At 40.4% G+C, this 26,361-nt stretch overlaps 1 protein-coding gene across 2 annotated transcripts; it reads right to left on the reverse strand.

Annotated features, from left to right (window-relative positions):
* Positions 1-532: 532 nt before the first annotated feature.
* LOC120536897 (desumoylating isopeptidase 1-like) lies at positions 533-25,649 on the reverse strand. 2 transcript variants are annotated; one of them, XM_039765445.1, is made up of 6 exons: positions 25,292-25,649; positions 18,006-18,027; positions 16,650-16,719; positions 15,745-15,854; positions 8,499-8,621; positions 533-3,857 (listed from the first exon to the last, which is right to left on the reverse strand). In XM_039765445.1, exons 1-6 carry the CDS (start codon positions 25,380-25,382, stop codon positions 3,764-3,766), a joined length of 510 nt encoding a protein of 169 aa, XP_039621379.1. In that variant the 5' UTR covers positions 25,383-25,649; the 3' UTR covers positions 533-3,763. The 2 variants fall into 2 exon arrangements, with proteins under 2 accessions (XP_039621379.1, XP_039621380.1); XM_039765446.1 differs by lacking the exon at positions 533-3,857 and adding an exon at positions 7,731-7,852.
* Between the last annotated feature and the right edge of the window lie 712 nt (positions 25,650-26,361).

The raw sequence follows: 26,361 nt of genomic DNA on the forward strand, positions 1-26,361 counted from the left end.
CTGTTTCTTTTTCCGGTTTCTTTGTGGTGGCGGCCTGCGCCACCACCACCTACTCAAAGCATCATGATGCACCAACATTGATGGACTGAAAGCCAGAAGTCTACGTGACCATCATCATGAAGTCCTTCCATGAAAACCCTAAATACAAAGCGGACTGTTTGACTTATGTTAGGTAGATTGCCCAGAGGGGACTGGTTGGTCTCGTGGTCTGGAACCCCTACAGATTTTATTTTTTCTCCAGCCTTTGGAGTTTTTTTGTTTTTCTGTCCACCCTGGCCATCGGACCTTACTCTTATTCTATGTTAATTAATGTTGACTTATGTTTATCTTTTATTGTGTCTTCTATTTTTCTATTCATTTTGTAAAGCACTTTGAGCTACATTTTTTTGTATGAATATGTGCTATATAAATAAATGTTGATTGATTGATTAGATAGTGCTGCTATTTTATATTAAAAGGTTATTTTTATTTTTTCATATGTGATATAAAAAAAAAACACACAAACGATACACAAAACAGGTAACAGTACAGATGTTGTTAAAAAATCATATCTTTATGAGTAATGGCAACATGAATGAAGTACAGGACAGGACAGCACCAGTTCCCCATCATCAGTTCACAAACTTTTCTTTCCCCCCTTTTAAAAACCATGATTGGTCTCCTAATGTTTTGTTTCTTGGGATGACACAACCAATTGGTATAAAAGGCAGCTAATATTTACATCAAAACTATTTTACACCGATTCTTATAATCCTCTACTACTGCTATACTTAAAACCAAATCAAAAGCCACGTACAAATACTCAACAAAATAAATGCTAAGGGCGTCAGGGTAAATGTGTGATGTAAAGATGGCACCAAATGTCAAAAACAAAAATGTGCTCCTCCTCAGCTGCTTTGTTCAAATGATTCTTATTCACTGTACCCGTTATCTCTATTACTATTAAAGGAGTCCAAAAAAATATAAGGAACAGAAGAAGCAGAGAACGCTCTCTTAGGGTTGCAACTGGCCAGAAGCACTCCTCCTCCTCCTCCTCTTCCTCCTCCTCATCTGCCAGAGGACAGAATTATTCAAGGGAGAAATTTAACTGAAGTGGCCCAAACTAAGCAGACAGATAACACATAAAACAAAGGGCCAGAAACACGGCCACCGCCATGCATGTGTGGGCTAATAGGAAAGGGCAGAATAATTCAAAGACACGTTTGACATTATGATTCTTTCAGCACAGGTACTTACTAAACACAGACTAGAAAGATTAGAAATACAATGGAATGTGAAAAAATGATTTATATTAAAAACTACATGAGAAAACATGAATAAATATATATACATTATTATTTATTCTCTAAATATTACTAAGTTGGGAGAATCAGATACTGCCCAGCTGCAAGAGACACTGTGGGAAAACATTTTCATCTTATTGTAGTGCCATCAGCATCAATGCCTAAATAAATGAGGTTGTGTTTCACCCCCTAACTAATCATTTTCAGGGGAATAAATTCACAGAAAAGGGAAGTTTCAGACTTTGCTGATAACAGAAAATACTTTGTCTTTCAAGATGGACTTGGAAATGATGGGGATTTCTAACCACCTGGAAGTTTGCAGATGCTGAAATGACAATAACTGGTATAAAGTAATACGAAAGACATTCTTCAGCTATGACAACAACAGGACAACAAGCATGTACATGCACACAAAACACATTCAAAATAAAAGGTCCAGATGGAGCCCACGGTATTTCAAAGATGGAAACAGAAACATAAACGTGAAGCACGTGGCTATAGTTAAATAAAGGGTTAGGAAGCAGCACCAAGTTAGGGATGGATTTGGCACCTACTCTTCAGCACAGAACTTGTTCACGAGTGACACACTTGCTAGTGGCTCACCTACTGCCACCACCATAAATCATACCATAGGGTTATTTAGTTTTAATTGCCTCAAGTTTTGCTAGGTGTACCCAATATAAACAAGTTTTAAACTAAAAAAAAAAAAAAGTCCAAATTATGTTTAAGATGCACAATTTCTTTTCATCGCTAATCATAGAGCCATTAATTTAGCTCAAAATGATGCACACTCTACATCTGAGAGGTGCAGTCACTGAATGGCAGGCTAATTTCTTCCTTTAACAGAGCATCCTGCTCAAATCATTTTGCATTCAAATGTGCGTAATTTTCAGGTTTAGCCTCTTCATTATAATTACCAGTCTTTGAAGAACGAGCAATTGGGAAAGGTCTTAAGAAGTACCTAATCTTAATAAGAAAACTAATTACAGCTTTTAAAAATTACTTAGAAGATCAAACTTGTTGCAAAAATAACAAGAACACTGCAAAACCAATTAAACAAAAAGAAGACACATTTGACTAACAAATACAAATGAAGAGTCACAGTGTCCTTGACTATCACTTTATGTTGGATTAATGGATCGCCATTTCTCTTTATTTCTACACTAAACAATTCCATCTATCCATTTCTCAGTCTGCTTACACAATAAAAGACCACAGACAGTCAATTCCTATATTCAAACCCACTAGTGTTATTTAAGCAATTAAACGTCATACATTTTCAGGATGGAGGTTTGGAGATGCGAGTTAGAGGCCTGAACATTTTCTTGCATCTTTGAGGTACATGAGCAACAGCTTAAATTCAAAACCATAGAAAACAATAGCCGATGCAAAATATATTGAAAATAATACAAAGCACTTTATGAATAAAGGGTGCTTGGAATGACAATAGATAGTGTGACAGGTCCACTTGAGAACATAAAATAAATCAAATCAGCAGCTCGTCACCTTAGATCAGTTGTGTGTGCCTTCCTGGCCAAAAAAAAAAAAAAAGTAACAACCTAGAAAGCCAGCAACACATCATAAATACGATTCAGTTCCTCAGATATTACTGACTTATTATGCACAAATCAATCTAATTTGCAGAAATGTGCATTAAATGCCAGTCTACCAACAAAGGAGTGTAGGTTTACCTTTCATACGTGTCATGCCAATACCAAAGAACTTTCACAGACAGTGAGTTGGTGAGTATCTGATCTGATTTGACAAAGATGTTATACTTAATGTGCTATTAATCTGGAATGTACGGATTATAATGAAATCAATAAAAATGACAAAAAAATTAATTAAGTGACAGCATGCTGTTAAAGAAATCATACTTAAAGTCTGCCAACTACAAAGATGAAGATACAATCTACTATGAAGGGAGAATGAAAATAAAAATCTCAGGCCGTATTCTGTTTTTATGTTTAATGTCAGATGTTCCATCCACACCATACATTTGCACCCTGCTGGAACAGGTGGAGAGTAGTGTGGGTTACACAGAAGCTCCATCCCTTGACTAAACAGTGAGAGCGAGTGCGGAAACACTACATTGACGGTATGTTGGCGGTCAATCACTTCAAACAATTGTGCTGTAGAGATACAACTCACTGGGGGCAAAGGGCATGTTTTCTTGCACGGAGGACTATGCATCCACAGCCACGGAAGCGGCTCCCCAATCACAACAAAAGCTGCTGCTGAGACATATGCCAAGCAGTACAGATACAGAGAAAGGGGCCTGCATAAAAACTGAAGTACAGGCCAGCCTTCAGACACACTACCTCACGCAGCCATCATTCAATCACTGTACAACAGGAACACTGTAGAGGGTCCATCCACAGGTCGCTTGGCAGCAGGGCAGCTTTTTGATTCAGCCCCCTTATTTCCACTCTAAGACTATCTAAGGGTCAGGCGAGCGGCCATTTAGCCGCCTGGGACCCTTAGCTCTGCATGTTGTGGCCATTCAGGATGTTACTTCCCGGTGGCTGGATGTGAATGGACTCCAGGATTGGTTTCAGTGCTTGTCCAAATGGCCTACAAAGAAACAGAGGACAGTTGTTACTACAGAATACAGAAAATTGTGACTCTGCAAACCACAGAAAAGCTTCATAGTTGAAAAACACACTGAATCTGGCCATATGCAGCATCCAAATTATCATTTTGAAGTACAAAATATAGCATGACTAGTTTAATTGACTGGAAGTTATTTTAGCACCTAAAAAATAGAAAGTCATGAGGAATATTTCACGGCTTCTAGGACTATGAATTCTAGGGAGGCTTGTCCATGTCCGAGTCATACCCCACTTAGCGTTGTTTACCCCCAGAAGAACACGTCAAAAACATTTAATGTTTTTTAACAAGATACCAAAACATCCACATAAATAAAGTAGGAAAGGTGAGTATAGTGTCCACTGCTGTACTAATGCAGATTTAGTATACATCCTTCGTGTGATGTGTGTTGAAAAAGTCACCAACATACAGGTGCTGGTCATAAAATTAGAATATCATGACAAAGTTGATTTATTTCAGCAATTCCATTCAAAAAGTGAAACTTGTATATTAGATTCATTCATTACACACAGACTGATGTATTTCAAATGTTTATTTCTTTTAATTTTTGATGATTATAACTGACAACTAATGAAAGTCCCAAATTCAGTATCTCAGAAAATTAGAATATCAATTAAGACCAATGCAAAAAAAAAGTATTTTTAGAAATGTTGGCCAACTGAAAGATATGAACATGAAAAGTATGCGCATGTACAGCACTCAATATTTAGTTGGGGCTCCTTTGGCCTGGATTACAGCAGCAATGCGGCGTGGCATGGAGTCGATCAGTCTGTGGCACTGCTCAGGTGTTATGAGAGCCCATGTTGCTCTGATAGTGGCCTTCAGCTCTTCTGAATTGATGGGCCTGGCGTATTGCATCTTCCTCTTCACAATACCCCATTGATTTTCTATGGGGTTAAGGTCAGGCGAGTTTGCTGGCCAATGAAGAACAGGGATACCATGGTCCTTAAACCAGGTACTGGTGGTTTTGGCACTTTGTGCAGGTGCCAGGTCATGTTGGAAAATGAAATCTGCATCTCCATAAAGTTTGTCAGCAGCAGGAAGCATGAAGTGCTCTAAAACTTCCTGGAAGACGGCTGCGCGTTGACCTTGGACCTCAGAAAACACAATGGACCAACACCAGCAGATGACATGGCACCCCAAACCATCACTGACTGTGGAAACTTTACACTGGACCTCAAGCAACGTGGATTCTGTGCCTCTCCTCTCTTCCTCCAGACTCTGGGACCTTGATTTCCAAAGGAAATGCAAAATTTACTTTCATCAGAGCACATAACTTTGGACCACACAGCAGCAGTCCAGTCCTTTTTGTCTTTAGTCCAGTCGAGACGCTTCTGACGCGGTCTCTTGTTCAAGAGTGGCTTGACACAAGGAATGCGACAGCTGAAACCCATGTCTTGCATACGTCTGTGCGTGGTGGTTCTTGAAGCACTGACTCCAGCTGCAGTCCACTCTTTGTGAATCTCCCCCACAGTATTCAATGGGTTTTGTTTCACAATCCTCTTCAGGGTGCGGTTATCCCTATTGCTTGTACACTTTTTTCTACCACATCTTGTCCTTCCCTTCGCCTCTCTATTAATGTGCTTGGACACAGAGCTCTGTGAACAGCCAGCCTCTTTAGCAATGACCTTTTGTGTCTTGCCCTCCTTGTGCAAGGTGTCAATGGTCGTCTTTTAGACAACTGTCAAGTCAGCAGACTTCCCATGATTGTGCAGCCTACAGGACTAGACTGAGAGACCATTTAAAGGCTTTTGCAGGTGTTTTGAGTTAATTAGCTGATTAGAGTGTGGCACCAGGTGTCTTCAATATTGAACCTTTTTACAATATTCAAATTTTCCGAGATACTGAATTTGGGACTTTCGTTAGTTGTCAGTTATAATCATCAAAATTAAAAGAAATAAACATTTGAAATACATCAGTCTGTGTGTAATGAATGAATCTAATATACAAGTTTCACTTTTTGAATGGAATTGCTGAAATAAATCAACTTTGTCATGATATTCTAATTTCATGACCAGCACCTGTATAGTCTTAAGGTTGCACTCAGGACCATACAAGCGTGTTACTTGGCACACATCTCTCATAATATTTCTTCTGTTGCTCGCACATGACAGTGTAGAATGTCAGTGCCTGAATGGCACAATTGGCACATTCATTGTGTTTTTGTACGCTACCACAACACAGGGCTTAGTGACTTCCACATTTCCCCCGACACAAACTTTGACATTTGCCACATTGTGAACAGCATTTAGTAGGCTTACATCTTTTATGTCCTTCTACTTGATCGCCTTGTTACCACGCACCTACTTGCACCATGCTGAAGTTTCATGCAATCAAATTCACCAGACATATCACAGTGGTTCGGCTATACATTGCCGTATGTATCAGTTTTTCTATACAAGTCAACATCTGATAAACAACTCACATTGCCATCACTATTGCGTGATTGAACTAATGGTTCAGTCTCAGTTTGTTCTAAAACTGGCCCTACAGAATTTCATTTACACACCATTGTGTGCTTAGAGTGATGGCTCCGTTCCTCTGATGACTACTGATGAGTTACTATAGAGTAGCAAAACATATGGAAGCATTCATTTTTTTTTTTTTTTGCATCTACAAGATGGCAGCAGAATACTGTCCTCCCAAGGGTTATTCAGGCTTAAGACTGTATGTTGAATCATGACAGCTTAACCCAACAGGCACTCAGGGTTAACCATTTTTACATAAAATTCTAAGCCCGACAGAAGCTTGAGATTAACGCCAAGGAAGTTAAAGCTGTTGGCAGGAGTCATATGCTTCTAATAGCTCTACTCATGGGAAGTGGGCAATTCAAAAAATTGCTCAACAAAGCTGAACCTCATATGGATTTCTTATACCTGGGCCCACTCCTGGAGCCACGTCTGCTGGCCAGATGACTCACATGGCCAAGGTGGGCTGTCTAAAAATGCTGTGCCGAGACTCTGTGTGGGCTCACCACTTCCAAGGGGAAGCCTGGCAGTCAGGACCAATGACAGTAAGGTAACTAGAACCTTCCCACTCATGCCTAACATATTAGGTTTTACAGTAGGGGTTTTCAAACTCGGTCCTGGGGACCCACTGTTGCTGCGGGTTTTTGTTCCAACCAGCTTCTGTTTTTAATTGGACTCCTGGGCTAATTAAGCAATGTGTTATTTCCCAAGTTTAGTGTTTTGGGAACAATATAGAAATCAGAAAACTAAGCTTGGTTAAAAAATAAATAAGTAAATATTAAAATGTACTAAGCAGTTATATGGGAATAATGTATTTTTTCATTTTAACAATATTTTCATCTTGATTTTCATTAAATTTTTCCAGGTGTTCTAATTGTTTAACTGATCCATTATTTACTAATTAGAGGGTCTGACGCTAAAGTAGTTGCAATCTTTCGTGATTCAGTGTTGTTTGCCAGCGTGTCTGCTCTGCTCATTTTTAATTGTCATTATTAAGATACAATGAAGGGAGCAAACTACACAAAGAGCGAGCAAAATATAATGAAATCAACCAAAGAAAGTTACGCATTTAAATCTATACCAAAAAGAGAAATATTTCTAATGTCTTCTGTATGTAAAAATCATGCTGCTGTGCTTTTGTGAATTTAGATTAAGAGAAGAGGAAAGAAATATCAGCTAATAAAATGAGAGCAGTGTAATCAGTTGTTGTCACTGATTAGGATTCTAGCTGGAACAAAAACCTGCAGCCACAGGGGGTCCCCAGGACTGAGATTGAAAACCCCTGCTCTACAGTTGTCCCAAATGGAGGAGGAGGTCAAGAACCTTTCAGTCTTCTTCAAAGATGAGGGCAGAATTAATATACAGTTTGACCAATAAATCAGTGTAAAAAACGTCTTTATTCAAATCTTACATTGGGCTGTGGGTGAAGCAGGAACCAGGTCCTTGGGTAAAGCTTTTCATTTACCAGTCAATCTACACGCTCATTCTCACCTACAGACATTAGCATGGGATAGTAAATGAGAGAGTGAGATCACGAATACAAGCAGCTAAAATTCTTTTACAGGTTTGCTAGGCTCACATGGTGATCACCTTAGTTACGTATATACAGAGTCATTCATTTTCCATAATCAAGAGAAGCCAGTAGAGGTGGCTTGGCTGTGTAGAGAGGAAGACGTCCAGGCCACTCCCACGAGGCTGACTAAGGGTACACTGGATGGATATTAACTCTCGGATGGGTTTGAAGACTCTCCAGGAGAAGGTAGAAGATGTTGCTGTAAATAGATTGTCCTGGTGTTCTTGGCTGAAGATGTTACCACTGGGAACCTCTCAAGGACTAGCGAGTATGTTTAGACCGAGGACCCTTCTCAGGTGTCACTTCAAATGCTAAAGAGAATTTACTTTTCCTGGCACTATGCTATTTCAAACAAATGACCTTGAATATTTGAATAACTATTTTATGCAAACAGGCCGAGTTTATTTATATATGTCTAAAGTTTAAAAAAAAAAAGAGGCTTTTCATTCTCTCTTAAGTTACAAAATCCAGATGTAGGATTGGAGGGTATAATGCTTATTACACCACTTCTGCCATTTTTAATTCAATGATGAAATAACATTTAGGAAAGAAACTTTAACTCACGTGGAAAGCACTTCTGAAGGTAGGTCTGTAATATAAGAAGGAATTTTTTTTCCAGTCAGGAACTGAGCTACCTCATTGCTGAAGGTGTTGCAGTTGTGTTCAAACAAGCGATAACATTCACCCCTGGAAACATGTTGCAAAAGCTGTAGTCAGTGAATATAATCATTAAATGAATAAAACAGACAGAATAATGTATTGAACAAATTAGAAGACAATTTGTCTTTTATTTCTGACACAAACACTTAAGTGATAAAATGGAGAAAAGGCAAACGAGCACAATACATTCTATAATACAACATAGGACAACAAAAGACCATCATCCTTCTGTCTACACTCAGAGTCAATTATCCAGTTGAGACCACCGGTTTGGAGCCTTTGAACATGCTAATCAAAAATCAAAACCTTCAAGTGTGTGTGTGTATGTGTGCGCTTTTTAAAAAATCTCTTAAAATGTTTCAAGCTAGGCACAAAAGAGCCACCCTAGAGTGATATGGAGTTAAAGCAAATAAGGAGATTTGAATAGTCAAAAGAACATGGAAAGAACTGCACATTTGAATGTAAAAATGTTTCAAAAGCATCAGCTAATTTGATGCTGAAACACATTTTCTGTCATAATTAAAAAATGTCAACTACAGATAATTTGGCAGCTGTGAATTTTCTGAAAGCAAAAATTATTGCTGATTGAGAAGCACTATCATGTGAACAAAGAAATAAAGTCATTACAGTGAAGCACTTGTCTATCTAAACTTACGCTTCAGTGACAGAAGCCATTTGAGAGATGAGGAACAACTTGACGTACACAAGAAACTAGGAGCAGAGGTGATGGCCGGAGAGAAAGAAAGAAAGGTTGGGAATGGAAGATGTGTGCTTGTCATGTCAACGCACAGTAACAAGTCATTAGTGCTTCCTGACAGAGACAACAATATATTAAAAAAAAAAAAATGCTGCTCCCATTTGACCCTAATCCACTCAACAGGCCGAAATCATGCACCAGCTGAGCACAACTGGCAAAGAACTCACTTACTACACATGGCACTTGTGCCACAGTTCAGCTTATCTTTTCCCCAGTAGGAAGCACACTGAATAGGAGACACTCAGCCTTCATAGCTGATCATCTTGTCTAACAGATGATAAAAGACTGACAATTTCAAAAAGATTTTTTTTTTCCTCCTGATGGAATATGTTCAAATAAAATGCTTTTCCTTTCAAGCCAAAGAGAGGTACAAAGGCTTGGTACGAGGTTGACATGAATCTGTTTTTCTTACAAAGCAGTTAATACTGCAGTATGGAGACTATTCCCTGTGTCTGCATGGATGCATTTTTCTCTGCATTCTCTAGTTTTCCTCCCACATCATAAGGATAAATAGTTTTGGTTGACTGTCAACTTTGAATTGGCCACATATGTCCGATTGTGGATGTATGCAAACATAGCACCTAGTAGAGAAAGTGAATAAATTAACAAACACACATGGATCAAGAATAACTTGGCGATGAGCACCCTATTGTTGAAACAAGGCACGTAATGGACTAGAAGGTCAGGTGTCAGAGATGCAACTTGAAAATAAAACTATTTAAAAAAAAATCAGATTTTCTTTTTTCCAGTTCTTTCCAATTAAAGATATCTGATACAATTTTTGATTCCAGATTGCAGCTGTAATTGTCAAGGTTGGAACCAAGGCTTGTGTACAATGAGATTATAAAGCAACTGACAACTGCTTAGCTTTTAGGTTTGGGGGCTGAAATTACAAACCCAGGGACCTATTGCACGGAGAACTGGTAAATGGGAAAAGGCCTGCAGGTAGACCACAGCCGAGATTCAAACATGTCTGCAGGAGAGACACGAAGGCCTTAGACACAGACACATTGGAAACGGTGGCCTCTGATCGGCAATCCAGGAGGCAGGCAGTACAAAAAGGCCTCTCCTGTTTCAAACAATCGCTCGCCCAACAGACAGAGGTGAAAAGTCTAAGAGGATAGGCTGAAATCCTGACAGAAAAAAAATGGTATCCGACTTTGCTCGGACCAAATGTAGTAGAGACCGCCATCCCCACATAGGCCTGCTAAGTCGTAATGGACGCTGCATTAGAAGCTGAACAGAGCGCTCAACTCCATAGTCTCTCGAGACTGACGGATGCCTGCTGACTGACTGGACCTTAACACTTTTACTAGTTTGTTTAAATATTTGACAATTAATTTTTATGTTCAAAAATACAATAAACAGAAGAAAGGATTGGACAAGTTGATTAACCACATTTAAAGAAAAAAGTTAAATGAAGGTTTACATCTAAAGCAGTAATCCAGATCTTAAATGGTAAGCAATACAGCTATTAGAGATACACATTTTACTGATAAATATATATTGTATGGCATTTTATATTAATGTTAATAATGTGCTGCAATGACATTTACAACAATTTACAAAATCAAGTCTACACATTTTTTTCCGTCCAATATTGAGTGCCAAAGGGCTGCCTGAAGAATCCACTGAGATGGCATTACTGCACGCCCTCAGTATCAAGAGTCCAACATTACTACTAGTTAGAACGAACTCTCGTTTGCCTCCTAAAACATTCTGGCCATAAATTCTACAATCTACTGGAAACATTCCTTAAGGATTTTGGTCCATGCTGCCTAGATAGGGTGACACAGTTCTACAGACTTTTGTCACCGTCCTGCTCCACTGACAGACTGAGGAGATCGTTCCTCCCCCACACTATGCGACTCTTCAATTCCACCCGGGGGAGTAAATGCTAACATTACTCAAATTTATTGTCTGCTTTTAGATGCATTTTTATTGCTCTTTAATTTAATTTTTTTTTTTTTGGTATTAGTATACTGCTGCTGTATTATGTGAATTTCCCCTTGGGATTCATAAAGAACCTATGTATCAATCCATCTACAATTATGCTGCAAAAGTCCTGTTCCCGCATGTGCTCTATTAGACTATGCAGATCACAGGAGCAAACTAAAGACATTGTCATGTCTTGCTGTAGCATGCAAATACAGTCAGATGGGATTAGAGGCCTAATGTGTGCAAAAAACATTTCCTACACCATGGAGGGATAACCTGACACACACACACATTTCACCCGGATACAATTTTGTCCTTCATGCTTTGTCTGAGAAATTTTTCCTATCACCAACCTGGATCATTCAAACTTTTTTAAAAATTATTATTACCTGTATTTTATTGTTTTTTTTATTTTGATTTTATTTAAAAAATATCGAAATTGCATTCCATAAAATTAGAGTTACTAGATTTTGCACAGTTTCTTCATCAGCACTGTTACTCAATTTAACGTGCCATTACGAAACATGCGCTTGCTGTTTTCAACGCCTGACTATCGGTGGTACATCGCGGTGCTGAAGAACAAGCAGCACGTCACATACAGTGCGATATCAATATATACGCTGCCATGCCACGCACCGTATAATAATATAAAAATTTACAATGGCAAAAAGGGTTCCGTCAATAAGAGGAAAAAGAAAATTAATACATGATGACAACCACATTTAGTGGGTTTGTGAAAAACGTTCCTCCTGCAAAGGGCGTGTTTAATTTTTTTCTAATTTTAACATATATATGCATTTATTAAACCTCAAATAAGACATAAAAAAAATTAGGTACATTATTTACATTTCTGTAACCTACTCATTACCTACAGGGGGCAAATTGTGGAAAGTAAAATGTGCTGGGGGCAAAATGTGAGAGGCTAAATGTGGGAGGCGAATTGTTGGGGGTGAAATGTGAGGGGCGACTTTTCCGTAAACCGCAGTGGTTACAGGTTGTCATTCCCCATTACTACCACTAATGAAACATACTTCTTTAGCCTTAATTTTATTGACTTGCTTCTTAAGACTCAATCCCCTTAACTGTTTCCTTTTTCCTTCATTATCAGTCAAGCAATGAATGCAATGTGAGCCAACACATGATAAGCTAACCAGATACGATTTGCAGCTGTCTGCATAATATAAATTAACTGTTTCAATAAAATATCGGTATAGAAACAAAGTGAAGGTCTAAGAAATATTGATCTGCTCTGGTCCATCAAATATTTTGTAGATATCCTCAAAAAAAAAAAAGCAGTTTTGGGAATGTCTGGTGTGGCATAGTGAGAGTGTGAAAAAGTTAATTAAATAACATGTTTTGTTAACAACAAGAATTGCTCTCTATTAAGAACTAAGGTTGGAAGTTGGGCCCCTGACTTAGCTGGTCATTCTTTGGCTCACTTTTCATTTCATTTTTGTTTGGCTGCTAGCTAAAGAAAAGAAACAAGTAAGAGGTTTGAGTCTTAAAAAAAGAAAGTCAATTAAAATTAAACCAATAGAGGTCTTGTCAAGTAGCAGCAGTAATTGATCTCTAATTAAGAAAAGTAGCTGGAACAAAAACATGGCAGTGACTGTGGCCTTCCATGACGTCAGTTTGACACCCCTGTCTATGCCATTACACAAGGACTATCAAACTGTATCGTTAATACAAAGCAATATATTTGTTCTACGCTAAATTCCAAGCCTACTCTTTTTAAGTTGCAGCAGAAATTGAGGTTTGTATTACAATAAGAAATTTTTACAGTCTTCCAGTTTTGATAATCACATGCCCACAACAGCCTCATCTTCCCTTTAACTGGCAGGATTGGAACTCAGTGTGGTTTTCTGCTGTGGTAGCACTTCTGCCTCACGGTCCAATGCATTGTGCATTCAGAGATCGCCTTTCTGTTAGCCTAAACAAGCTTCGTATTTTGCCTCCGACTTATCTCTTTAACAAGATGATTTATCCTACAAAACTGCTGCTCCATGAATATTTATCGTTTAGCAGCTTATCATACCATTCTCTAAAAGTAGTGCATGAAAATCTTAGGAGGGCACATGTTTCTGAGATACAGGAACTACCATACTTTACCATACACAGGAAATCCTGCTTAGATCACACATCTTGCTTCTTCAAATATTTGGTTCAACTATAAATGTGTGCAGCCCAGCCAACACAGGGCGCAAGGCAGAAAACAAACCCGGGCAGGGTGCCAGCCCACCGCAGGGCACACACACACACACACACACAGGACAATTTAGGATTGTCAATGCACCTAACCTGCATGTCTTTGGACAGTGAGAGGAAACCGGAGCACCCGGAGAGAACATGCAAACTCCACGCAGGGAGGACCCGGTAGCGGGTTGGATAATGGATGGATGGGTGGATATAAATGTGTCCATGCTATAAACACTGAGTTACAGCCACATGGTTGACTGTTTGGAGGAGTAAGGTTATTAGCATCAATAAGCAGACAGACCTAATATAGTGGTTACTGCGTGTATACAGTATATCTGTCAGGCTTACCTCACTTTCATTCTTCATTTAACATTAAATGTTCATGAACACCTTTCTTAGATGTTAAATTGATCTAGTACATACTAATTAATGAACCTGAAGTATACTAAAAAAAAAAAAAATCTTTCTATACTTCAATGGTATATATATATATATATATATATATATATTTCTATATTTAAAGAGAGTAGGTGGGCTCAACTTTGTTCATTACAATGAATTACTGTAAGGAATACGTGGGACGTTCAAAAAGTTTCCGCAGTTTTTTTTAAAAATTCTATTTATTAACAATTTCAAAAACAAATGACATCACTTTGCTACACAGTCACCTTTGCTTGCAATGCAATTTTCCCAGCGTCGTACCAAATTGTTAATGCCCAATTACTACTCCTCCCGCCTTGACATTTCCAACGAAAATATAAAAGTGCAGAAACTTTTTGAAAGTCCCTTGTATAAGCAAAACTGGCACCTCATCTTGAGGTCCCAACTTGCACCTGGTGCTGCCATGATAGGCTCCAGTCTCCACAATTCTGAATCGGACAAAGCAGATTTTAAAATTGAAAGAATGGATGGATGGATGAACGTGTGGACAGAAGGGAGCCAGACAGCATTTACAAAAAAGGGTACGAGTCAAATAAATGCAATTTGTTTGTGTGAGGGGTACAGCTTAAGGCATAGTCAATAAATGTATTTTTTTTTTTAATTCAATATGTCAATATTGGTGGACCATTAGGCCAATGCAATACTGATTAAGGGTCACATGGCAGTTTCGTTCAGTTTCATGTATGTAGCGCTTGTAAATAATGATCTCTGTCAGGGAATAGGGGAGGGCTTTTGTGTACATGTTGTTTGTTTAATATTTGTTTTATTTGCCTTCTTTACTTGTTTAATATACTTTAATATCTTTATTATCTATAATAATAAAAAAAAATCTTGTGATGATACCTGATCTTTGGAAGAGAGACACTTTCATGTCCCGCGAGATGGACAAGTCACATCATACTTACAACCTTTGGAAGAAAGTCCTGCGATACACATGCAGAGCAGGTTAGATATAATGGAAGTAGAAAAATTTGAAAGTCTCAAAAAAATGAGAGTAAAGATCGCAAACAAATGGAAAATATTACTCTGTGAAACAACAGAACAGTGAAAAGAGATCACATAGTGTTTTGAGGATGTCTGGGGGACAAGAGAGACAAGGCAGTGAATCATAAGGACAGCTGTTTGTTTGAAGCACCGTACGAGGTGCAGATCACGCAGCATGATTAAACCAGCAGCTGATCAAGCAAAGAGGAGGAAAAAAAATTATTTGTTTCCCATTGTATCACTGTTTAAGAGGGGTTTCAGAGGAGCAGCCACGTCTCCTTGGGGTGTGTTCAGCCCCCTGTTCACAGCGGCACGTAGCACTGGCAGTGGGAGAGGGGGCAAAGCCCCTAGTTATCCTAATTATCGATTCACTGAGCCTCTCTCTCAGTGTCTCTGTGTGTGTGTGAGTGAGTGAGTGCATGCAGGGTCAAGGCTGGGTGTGTTTATGGGGTCCCCATAGTAAAATAAGAAAGTCACCGTCTTCAGATGGTGCGTGTCTTAGCATCCACGTGACTGCCACAGGTTTATCTTATAGACTTAATGCCAAGTACCCTTTACACACTCTAAATTGAAATGAACATTTACTGTGAAGTTAAAAATGAGATCTGGTCAAAATAGCAATATTATTTACTTTTGCCATTTGTTGGCAAATATACACATAGTGTAATCGACTGCACAGTTACTATGGAGTATGTCCTGTAAATTATATAGTTCCTGAACTGAGCATCAAACAGATACATTCTCTAATCTGCTTAATCCAAATCAGAGTTCCAAGGTCTCACACCCCATCAGCACTATGCACCACTTCAGCAAGAAAGGAAAATATCTTTTTACCTGTAGGTAGACTCGCCCAGAGACATCAGATAGTCCATGAAAATCTCCCCAGTCACTTCTGTGATTCCCAAATCGACCACTGAATTAGGAGGACCCAGCATTGTCCCACCCTGAAATAAATATGAAAAGTTGAAGCCAAATTTCATGAATGAGAATTGAACGACTGAGAATAAAGGACTTGATTACAAAATGATGGGTTTTATTTTGGTTCCATTTAAGTTTTACTTAAAATTTAGAAAACATTTACAACTATTTCTACCAAAACTTTCTTCATCTGTACTTCAAGTTCAAAGATTAGTTACTAATTGCAACAAGTAAATTCATATTCTTATTCATACTTATTCTCTCAGTAATACTCTGAAAATAGCCCAAACATATGCAACAGCTATAGAAAATTCCTAAACATACTTAATCCAATTTAGGAGTTAGGGAGTGGTACAGATTATAAAACTGACACCAGCCCTAGACAGAGTGACAGTCCATTACATTTTTTTCTCATACACATACACACACTTAACTGCTCTCACACTCACAACAGGCCAGTTTGGAATAATTTATTAACCCAACCTACATGTCTTTGGGGATGTGGGTGGAATGACTTCAGGGAATACGAGTGATGTATTTAGATAATATATCTGTACCATGGACCACATACCACAACATCTAACAATAACATTGCATAAAATGTCATGTGATTTACTAACCCGATTAATTCAGACCAGGCTCGTGGAGTTGGGGGCTGGGGCCTATCCCAGCCAGCATAGGATACAAGGCAGGAACAAATCCTGGATGAGGGGGTGTCAGTACATTGCAGGTATTACACGAAATGGAACACAAAAAAACAAGCAAAGCAGCAACGTGTTCTGCAGCAATGAGTTCTAATACATGTTGATTAAGAAACTTACTGGTGGGCAGCTGGAAATCCCATCCCCTCCAAAGAAAAATTCATCACCATAGACTACAATAGAAGTATGCCTGAAAGAAAGAACATTTAGTTTACATCCAGTGAATACATAAAGAAGCATAATGGTGAAGTCAGCTTACAACAAATTGGAAATAAAGTAAAATGGAACAGGTCAGGACAAAAGTATCTAAATAAGAAAAGGCCACTCGAGAATTAAGAAACTATTACTGTACAAAAATGTAAATATAAAAAAAAAGAAAAAGCAGGACAACTAAACAGAACTGAGACCAGCCTTATGGGCAATTATTAAAGTGATGCTTGAAGATAATTGGAGAAACAACAGCATGAGATCAGAGTATTATAAGTCAGGCCACTGCAAGTGACAGATTGAGACAGTGTTTCGTTGGTTTGACAGCTTTGGCACTAAATTAACAGGTAGCCTATATAAAATGCATCATTCTCATTCAGCATTGTTGCTTTGTGAAGAGAGAGAGAGAGAGAGATTTGGAGAACTTTGGTGACAGATGGCGACTAACAGTGGAAAATGGTGTTCAAAAGTTAAATAGTATAAATGGACAAGGCCCTTAGCAGAATAAAATGAACACAGACTTTTCTGACCTTTTACTGGTGACATGAGACTGAAACAGTGAGTGCTGCTTCACTTGCACTCTTGAGAGCTTGCCTTGACGTCAGTTAACCAACCACCAGATGTCGCTGTTCATACTGGGGCTGAGGCTTCAAAGCTTCGAATTTTTTCTGGCACATGAGGCTTCATTTTCCCATCACTACTTAACAAGAGGGACGTCTAAGTGAAATGAATGTATGCCACAGTCGTTGGGAATAAAACTGAATGTTGAAAAATACCACACTTTAATTTTAGAGGACTGTGTTATTGTTTTCTTCTTAAGAGACTAGGGGGCTTTGTCCCCTGCTCGCTTCGCTCGCCCACCCCCTCAAACACCGGGGTGCGCTAGGCGCCAGCATCTTTGCGTCTCTGCCACTCATGTTGTGAAAGGCGGTGCTGAATGCACGCTAAGGAGATGCGGTTGGATCAGCTGCTGGTTTGCTGCTGCTGCGGAGGTGCGTGTTCTGCTTGTCGTGCTCAGCGTTGATCATTTAAAAGCCTGTACAGCAGCTGTCCTTTTGTCTCACTGCCTTGTCCCGTGGGACGTTGAAGTGGCTTCGAGAAAATCACATCGTCTCCTTCCAAGAGTTTTTTTTTTTATAATAGAGAGAAATGTCTAGCTGTCGCAGCCATGAAGACCCAAATGTTACAGTTCCCCTTGCAAACAGCTAAGAAATTCCAAGATGCTGAAAAAGAAAAAAGTGAACTGCTCTGGTTATTATGTGTACTTACCAAATGCCATCCAGCTGCTTTCCTGTTTAAAAAAAACAAAAAGAAAAAAAAAACGGGTATTAATGCTGGGTAAGAAAAACATATTTTAAAAAATCACCATTATGGTGCATAAAAGAATAAAAAGAACTAAACAGTTCTCCTTTTGGTGACTTTTGCATGTTTAAATACTGAAAGATCAGCTACACTCAAAAGCATATGTAGATTTTTTTCACTTTCTGAGAGATTATTTTTCTGTTGTTCACTTTGAAGTCTTGTTAATGACAGCTAAGCATTGCAGATGGACCGTGATGAATACAAACACATAGTCAGAGTTGTGTGGGAAAAGAGGGACATTCAAACAAATGCCTCAAAAGTGCACAGTTTGGTTTAAAAATGTTGACTCCCATCATCCCACTCTTATCCTTAACTGTTTTATTTAATTGTTCAGTTTTCATGTCAGGTTGTTATGGTTACAATTAAAAGGCAGGACTGAAAACACAATTCTGAGGTTTGCTTTCAGATCTGGTCTTCTGCATCTTATACAGCATACATGAATTAGAGACAAGCTTGACATTTGATATCAAATTTACACCCATACTACCACTCAATAATTCAAGCAAGTCTGCAAAACAACAGCGTTGTACTTTTTTTGCACTTCTAATTTTGCATTTGAACTGCTAATAAACACTTGCAGCCCCAGAAAATAAGCAACGCACTATTGCCTATAACGTCTCAAATCCTTCCACTCCAAAACTAAAGCGAGATTTGACAGCCTGTAGCTGAACCACCTACATCTTCAACCAATTTTAATCAATTACTGGTCTCAAATTACTATTAAAATTTACAGTGCCCTCCATAATGTTTGGGACAAAGACATAGATTTCCTTGATTTACTCCTCTACTCCACAGTTTAAAATTACAAATCAAACAATTCTGACATTGTGATTCAAGTGCATACTGCAGACTTTCATTTAAGGGGATTTGCAGACATTTCTGCCACATCACGTAGAAACGACAACCCCATTTTTTTGTTTGGTCACCCCCCTTTTCAGGGGACTCAGCAATGGCAGGTCTATTAACTCTTTGAGGGCTGAATATTTTTTCCAGTTTTCTGAAAAGCACATACAGTGATGGTTTCACACATACATCAGCATAAAACATCTTCCGCTGCATGTCATGGCTGCGGTCAGCACCTGTTCGGGGGTCTCTGGCGGGGGAAGCTCAGTGAGCAGCAGGAATACGCACAGCATTAGCAGTGTGATGCAGTCTGGTTTGTACCACTTGACACCGTATAGAGATGGTCCTCCCAGGTGAATGTTGGTGTAGGTGCATTAGCTATACGGACATGTTCAGCACCACAATCAGCTTATGCTGGTCCCTCACTTTCGTTTGCGAACTCAAAATCACTTACATCAAAATCTGACAAGTCAGAGTCCGACTCAGCGATATGATACGTAAAACGTCATCCAAAGAGTATTTTGCTTTCGGTATTTCACCAGATGTCTGTGCCATTTGAGGGGTTGTTTGCTCTTCGCTGCTCATGCACGTACAGGAAATCTCGGTCAAATTAACAAAGATAGCTATAAAGAGAGTTGAACTAAAACATAATGGCGAGTTTTGTCACAGTTTACAGCTGATTACTGTTCTCTACCCCTGAATTTCGACAAGGGTTGACATCCACCCTGAAAGAGTTAAAGCAGTCATATTTAAGACTTTGTTGTAGATTCGTGACATGCAATGACTGCTTAAAGCCTGCAATTCAAAGACATCACAAGGTTTCACTTTTCACAATCTTGCTCCAAATCTCACTTTCAGCCCTGCGGTTTCTCTGACTCTCTGTTCACGAGTCTCTTTGTAGTGAAAAGTCCCAACTATGACACTTCAACCAAGGCACTCACTCGCACTCTTCTGACATTTCTAAAAAGGGACTGTATTGTTGGCGACACGGGTTCGCTTCCCAGGTCCTCCCTGCGTGGAGTTTGCATGTTCTCCCCGAGTCTGCGTGGGTTTCTTCTGGGTACTCCGGTTTCCTCCAACAGTCCAAAGACATGCAGGTTAGGGACATTGGTGATCCTAAATTGTGCCTGGTGTGCGGTTGGTGTGTGAGTGTGTGTCAGCGCGTGCCCTACGGTGGGTTGGCACCCTGCCCGGGATTTGTTTCCTGCCTTGCACCCTGTGTTGGCTGGGATTGGCTCCGGCAGAACCCCGTGACCCTGTAGTTAGGATACAAAGGGTTGGATAATGGATGGATGGATGGGACTGTATTGTGCTACATCCTCCATTTGTCCATTCGATGTTTGTGTTTTGGGGGCAGCACAATGGTTGCTATTGCTACTTCTGCCTTACAAATCCAGAGCTTGAATCCTGTTTGTGTGCACCCTGCACATTTTCTCTTAATCTGTGTGGGTTTTCCTCCCACATGTTAAAGATGTACAACTCAGGTTAGTTGCCAGTTTCTAAACTGAACCAGTGTTGGTAGTGTGCAGAGGTGGATTCATTAATGCTTGACCACAGAGGGTGGCTCTCTTGTGCCTGATACTCCTAGAATTGGCTCTGAACCTTGTGGGTCTGAGAAACTTAATGTGGTTTGCATTCTTCAAGACATGACAGTTTACCATATCAAGGGCTGCCACATGCTACTCCGAGTTATCTGATCATCTTGCCTCTGCATATTACTCAAATGCTTCTTCTGGACTGTGAAATAAACTTGTCGGGCAGCTTAAACACATTTCATGAAGCACAAACACGTGACCTGATCTCTAATCAGTCAAAGTCAGAATTGGAGAAGCTTGTTCATTCTTTTATTTCCTCACGACTTGATTACTGTAATGCTCTCTATACGGGTTTGATCAAGTCCTCTCTCTCTCACGTCTTCAGTTAGTCCAAAATGCTGCCGCCAGGCTCCTACCACGTGCTAGCTAGCTGGAATGATCACATCACTCCCATTCTGCACACACTGCACTGGCTCCCAGTGTTTTCTAGAATTAATTTTAAATCTTTGCATGGACAAGCTCCTGAGTACCTAACCAGCCTGCTCCAACGCTATACAGCTTGTCGGCCTTTTAGGTCAGGGCAGCAGGGCCTCTTGGTTGTCTCACGCACTCAGCTAAAAGCCCATGGGGATTGTGCCCATCGGTCTGTGGCACCAAGACTATGGAACAGCCTGCCTTGTGGTCTGCATGGAGTTGAGTCTGTTGATTCTTTTAAAAAACAACTGAAAACATTTACATTAAACAGGCTTTTAATCAGTGTGGAGTAGTTCCTGTTTATTTATTATTTTTATTGAGTTTATTTACGTTTTATTAACTGTCGTATTTGTATTGTATTGCTCTTCAGCATTGTGTGACCTTTTGTCTGTGAAGGGTGTTTTATAAATAAACTACTACTAAACCTCACCCAAGGTAACTGACTCCATGCCCACCCTCAGCTCCCCCTGTGCTGTCCACAAACGCACTACCATCAGGGCACTACTGACCGACAGTTACCCATCTTGCTTGCAAATGCCACTCTATTGTCGTTCTAGATGGAGAAATTCGTCCAAAAGTTTTGTCACAGCCGCTCCTACACACTGCTGGGGTTTGTGTTTAGATGGATGGTTAAATCAGCCCAATCCCGTCCTCAGGTCAGTGGATGAGAACAGTCTTGCCCCAAAATGCTCCAAAAAAAATAAAAAAAAATAAAAGACAGAAGGTGTAAAATCCACCTCCCTACATGGTCGAGATACACAAAAGGCCATTTGTGTGGATGATTCACTCAGGCTTTGATCACCCACGCTGCCAGATATGCTGGAAACCACTTGAAAGAGCTCCTCACCATCAAGTGGCATCTTTATGCCTCCAGTCCATTTAAATATAAACATCCATCGAGCAGTCACTTGAACTTCAGATCAGATAATCCAACTGAAGCTAAGCATGTTTGTGCCCGGCCAGTAATTGGATGGGAGACCATCCAGAAAGATCTGGAAGAAGTATCAGAGAGGTCAATGGAGGGCGCTTACACCTTATGCTATGTGTGTGGATCCCAATGCCCCACTGCAATGACGGGGACACTGTGCTGTAGAAATGGCACCGACCTTCAGATGAGATGTAAAACTGAGGACCCGACTCTCTGTGGTCATAGAACCGAAATGAGTAGGGTATATCCCAACATCCTGACTAAATTGCCCACCAAGCCTGGCCATTCTGGCCCCCTAGTCAAACCCTGCCACTAATTAGCTAACTATCTCACTCTCATCTCATCCAAAAAAAATAATACATTTTGAATGTACCGGGTGCAAAAATGCCACACATTGGTGGTTGCTGAAGTGGCTCCCTATTGTCTTTGAGTAGGTTACAAAAGTGCTATAGAAATATAATATATTTTATATACATTATTAGTTCTTCTTCATTTGGCTGCTCCCGTTAGGGGTTTCCAAAGCAGATCATCTTGTTCCATATCTGCATGTCCTCTGCATCTTGTTCTGTTACACCCATCATCTGCATGTCCTCTCTCACCACATCAATAAACCTTCGCTTAGGCCTTCCTCTTTTCCTCTTAACTGGCAGCTCTGTCCTTAGTGTCCTTCTCCCAATATACCCAGCCTCTCTCCTCTGCACATGTCCAAACCAACGCAATCTCGCCTCTCTGACTTTGTCTCCTAACCGTCCAACCTGAGCCGACCCTCTAATGTACTCAAATCACATTAATAGTACCCAGGTGAAATGGTCTTCTTGCATGACCCTTAGAGGTCAGCCATTGTACGGCACGCCTGGAGATATTTTTCAGGTTCTAGCACAGCACTTACAGAGCACTTGGATTGCACCTCCCAACTGCTAAAGCCCATTGGCCCAGATGTGTCAATTCTGGCAAGCCTCAGGTTTGGACCGTGGACTTGGGTCATCTTATAGTCCCAGGGAATGGTGTGGCATAAGGGTTGACTCCAATCCCAGATGAGTCAACAGAGGTGGAATTGGGTGGCGTGTGTGAGCAGACCAAGGGAGAAAAGTCAGCTGGGAGAGAGGGGTGACACTGAATATAAGAGTAGCACAGTGGAGGTTCACTGAAGAAGCCAAAGGTTCCTTTTTAGTGTCACTCACCAGCAACTGGTGTAAAGAGGCTAAGTCCACTCCCCCATTTCTCACACCCTATGGGTCATTACACTGGTGACAGCGGTTGGGAGAAGAACAGACTAATGACTGATTTAGCATTAACGCCAGTAAACCCTTCAATCTTGCTCGTAACAGGGCAGACTAAATCATTTCTCACCCGGATGGAGTTTATGTTACACTCGGGACAAGGGCTAATAAGAAGGGGACCGTGTAGCGATCCCAGGGTCTGGACCTCATAGGGACACGCTCCTCTGGTAGTGGACTGCCCAAGAGGGAGCTAGGAATACCTGGAGAAGCCGGCTATAAAGTAGCTCGGTAAGCAGTGTAGTGGAGTGGCACAGACACAGTACTTCGAGAGCACTTCCATTGTGCCTGCCAGCTGCTAAAGCCCATGGGCCTGGATGCATGGCTGATAGCAAGCCTCAAGTTTGCACCCTAGGCTAAAGTCGGCTCACAGGACTGGAGAATAGTGTGGCATTTGCAAGGTGGCGAGAGGATAGAAGAACGGAATAGCTAGATGTGCATGGTGCTGTCCGACACAAGGGTGGTGCAATGGAGGCACAATGAAGAAACCAAAAAGTTCCTTGTTAGGGCCACTTGCAAAACAATTTGTCTCCTGCATCCCCTTCTTATTAAAAAAACAACAGACATAGCCATTTGGCAGAGCCTTGCTTATATTCTGATAATATTAGATATTTTACCAGCTCCTCTAATTAAACTGTCAACACTGCAATGAGTGGCTGGGCCCTCCTTTAGAGACAGGGTGAGACGTAAAGACATCGTGGAGTGGAGTTACTGACCCCTCACATTGAGAGGTGCCAGCTAAGGTGGTTTGGGCTTTAGATATGGACACCTCCTTGTGGAAGTTTTACAGGTATGACAAGCTGGGTGAAGACCCACGGCTCACTGGCACCTTGGGATGCCCCAGTACGAGTTGGGACCCATGGGCCTCACTACTAAGACTGTTGCCTCCACGGCCCAGTTTTGGTGGAAAATGAATGAACATTGCTATAAAAAACATTTTAAAATTTATTAAATTTGTTCCCTGTGTGTTAACCTGAAAAATAATTTCATTTGCGCTGTGAAACACCTTGAGTTGGTGCACACTATTCATGGCACTGTATAAAATAAAGCTTTATCAATTGCCAGTATGTTTTAAAGTGGTGCGATTAAAAAAACGGAATATAAATTTAAAAGCAGTATATTCCGCTTTTGACAACTAATTACGCTGATGCATAATATGATTTATTATGTTTAACGAATACCTGATTTTTTTTTACATGTTCGGCGAACACTTTTTCACAATTTACGTTGTAAATACCGACTACGGATACATTTCAGACAGACTCTGCTCAAGTTAAAATGGCTCGTCAAGTGACGTGCGTTACAATAAATAAAAATAACAAGACGGCTTAATCCAGTTCGGGGTCGCGGCGTTTTTAAACAGAGACCACTACAACAGAATTTTAAAATGGAGTTCAACAGAGATCTGGTGGTAAGAACTTGTCCAGTGAGTTTTAACAGCTGGGACATCGGAGGACTTGGGGGTGGTTTAAATATTAACCTTCTTTAAAACGGCCCAGAAATTTCCAGATAGCTGCGATCTGCTGTCCGATCGAACAGAGTCGCCAGGGGGAAACAATCAACACACACACACACACACACAGGGAACGCGGAAGAAGCCTTCACTTTTTTGCATTTCAATGGTTTCGTAACGAAAGCTGCCAACTCACGCTTACGTCCTTCAAGAGATCGTGTGTGAAATGTTTTAACTTATAATTAATATAAAAAAAGAAAAGAAATAAAAGCTTCGCCTCATCTCCCTTCGCTGAAATACCACCATCAACCAGTACAACTGTCAAGATGTCATTCAGCACAATACGATAAATCTGACCACGATATGAATTTTCATTCCTATCACAAACAGCAGTTTCAGGGAGCCTAATTTCATTATTAAATCAAAAAAAACTAAGAGCCAAAACTCACGCGCTTAATAAGACATATAAATACTGTTGATTTATGTCCTATCTAGCAACACAATCATTCAATTTCTGCCCGTTTTGCTCACAATGTGGTTCTTCACTTAATGCGGCAGCCTGTAATTTCTTCAAACCCACGCAAACCGAGGCCTACACCTGCCGGCATCCGCGAAGTCGCCTACTAAACATGCCAACACTATAGACGGTTCGGAGAACTCGCGCTGCCGCTTAAATCTCTTACCCAGCATGATGGGGCTCAGCTGCCTGGCCATTCCACGAGAGAGGTCGTAGATGTACAACTTGACCGAGTGGGCGCTGGACTGCTGCTCCATGCCCAGGGCTCAAAGATCTGGTCAAACTATCGAGCACTGTGCCGGTGACTTTGACACAAACAGCTGACTGAAATGACAGCTCCGGCGCTTGTAGCTGCTGCTGCTGCTGCTGCTGCAATATAAAATACGGTCAGCTCCGCCAAGTGTAGCCAGTAAGCAGTGAAGAGTAACACAAAAAAAAAAAAACTCGCCGAGATTTGACAGGCAGGTGGGCAGTTGGCTCGGCCTCCCAGAACTGTCAGCTGTGCACACATTAGCTCTACATGACGTCACTGCATCTGCTGCAATTACGTCACGCCGGTCACGCGGTGGAAACGTATTTATTTTGTTCAGCAGAACTAAAACTACAGTCTGCTTATGTACATGTATATTAGACATCGGTGGAAATGTTTGCCAAATTTCTGTAAAATTTTTTGGGTCCTGTTCTATCAGAAACGTTTTTGTGCCCTTTCTCCAAGAAAAGATGAAAATATTTTTTTTCCAGCCACCACCACATATTACATGGGGTAAGCATATTAAATTAACAAAAAAAAAACATCTTCTGGGTGGACTTCCCTTTAAGTGCAAATGTGGCAAATGGAGTGCAGTGAAGCTGTCGACCACCACAGTCAACGCTGACCAGCTTGGCCCTGACTCGAGTCCTTACCTGGAAGCAGGCATCATTTGTCAAAATGACAAAATTAGGACACGGAAGTATGCAGAGGTCAAGGGCTAGAAGCTAATAGGATTTTCCCCTTACAGTTTCTCAGGTGGTCCTCCCTTGAGAATCTAAAATAAAAACCACTGCTCTGGACAACTATTAGTAGCAAAATTACATAAGGTGCTGAGAAAACTGGGAAACTTAGCTTCTTCAAACTGCCAGTGTTAGAGTTGCCCATGCCAAAATGGCATGATGGGTAACCCTATAGAAAAATGGGCAAGAGATGAACCTCAAGAACACTTTAAATAAGCTTTCCTGCTATTTAACTATTAGTGGCTA

This window comes from Polypterus senegalus, chromosome 10 (genome assembly GCF_016835505.1).
Source record: "Polypterus senegalus isolate Bchr_013 chromosome 10, ASM1683550v1, whole genome shotgun sequence".
NCBI classification, from domain to species: domain Eukaryota; kingdom Metazoa; phylum Chordata; class Cladistia; order Polypteriformes; family Polypteridae; genus Polypterus; species Polypterus senegalus.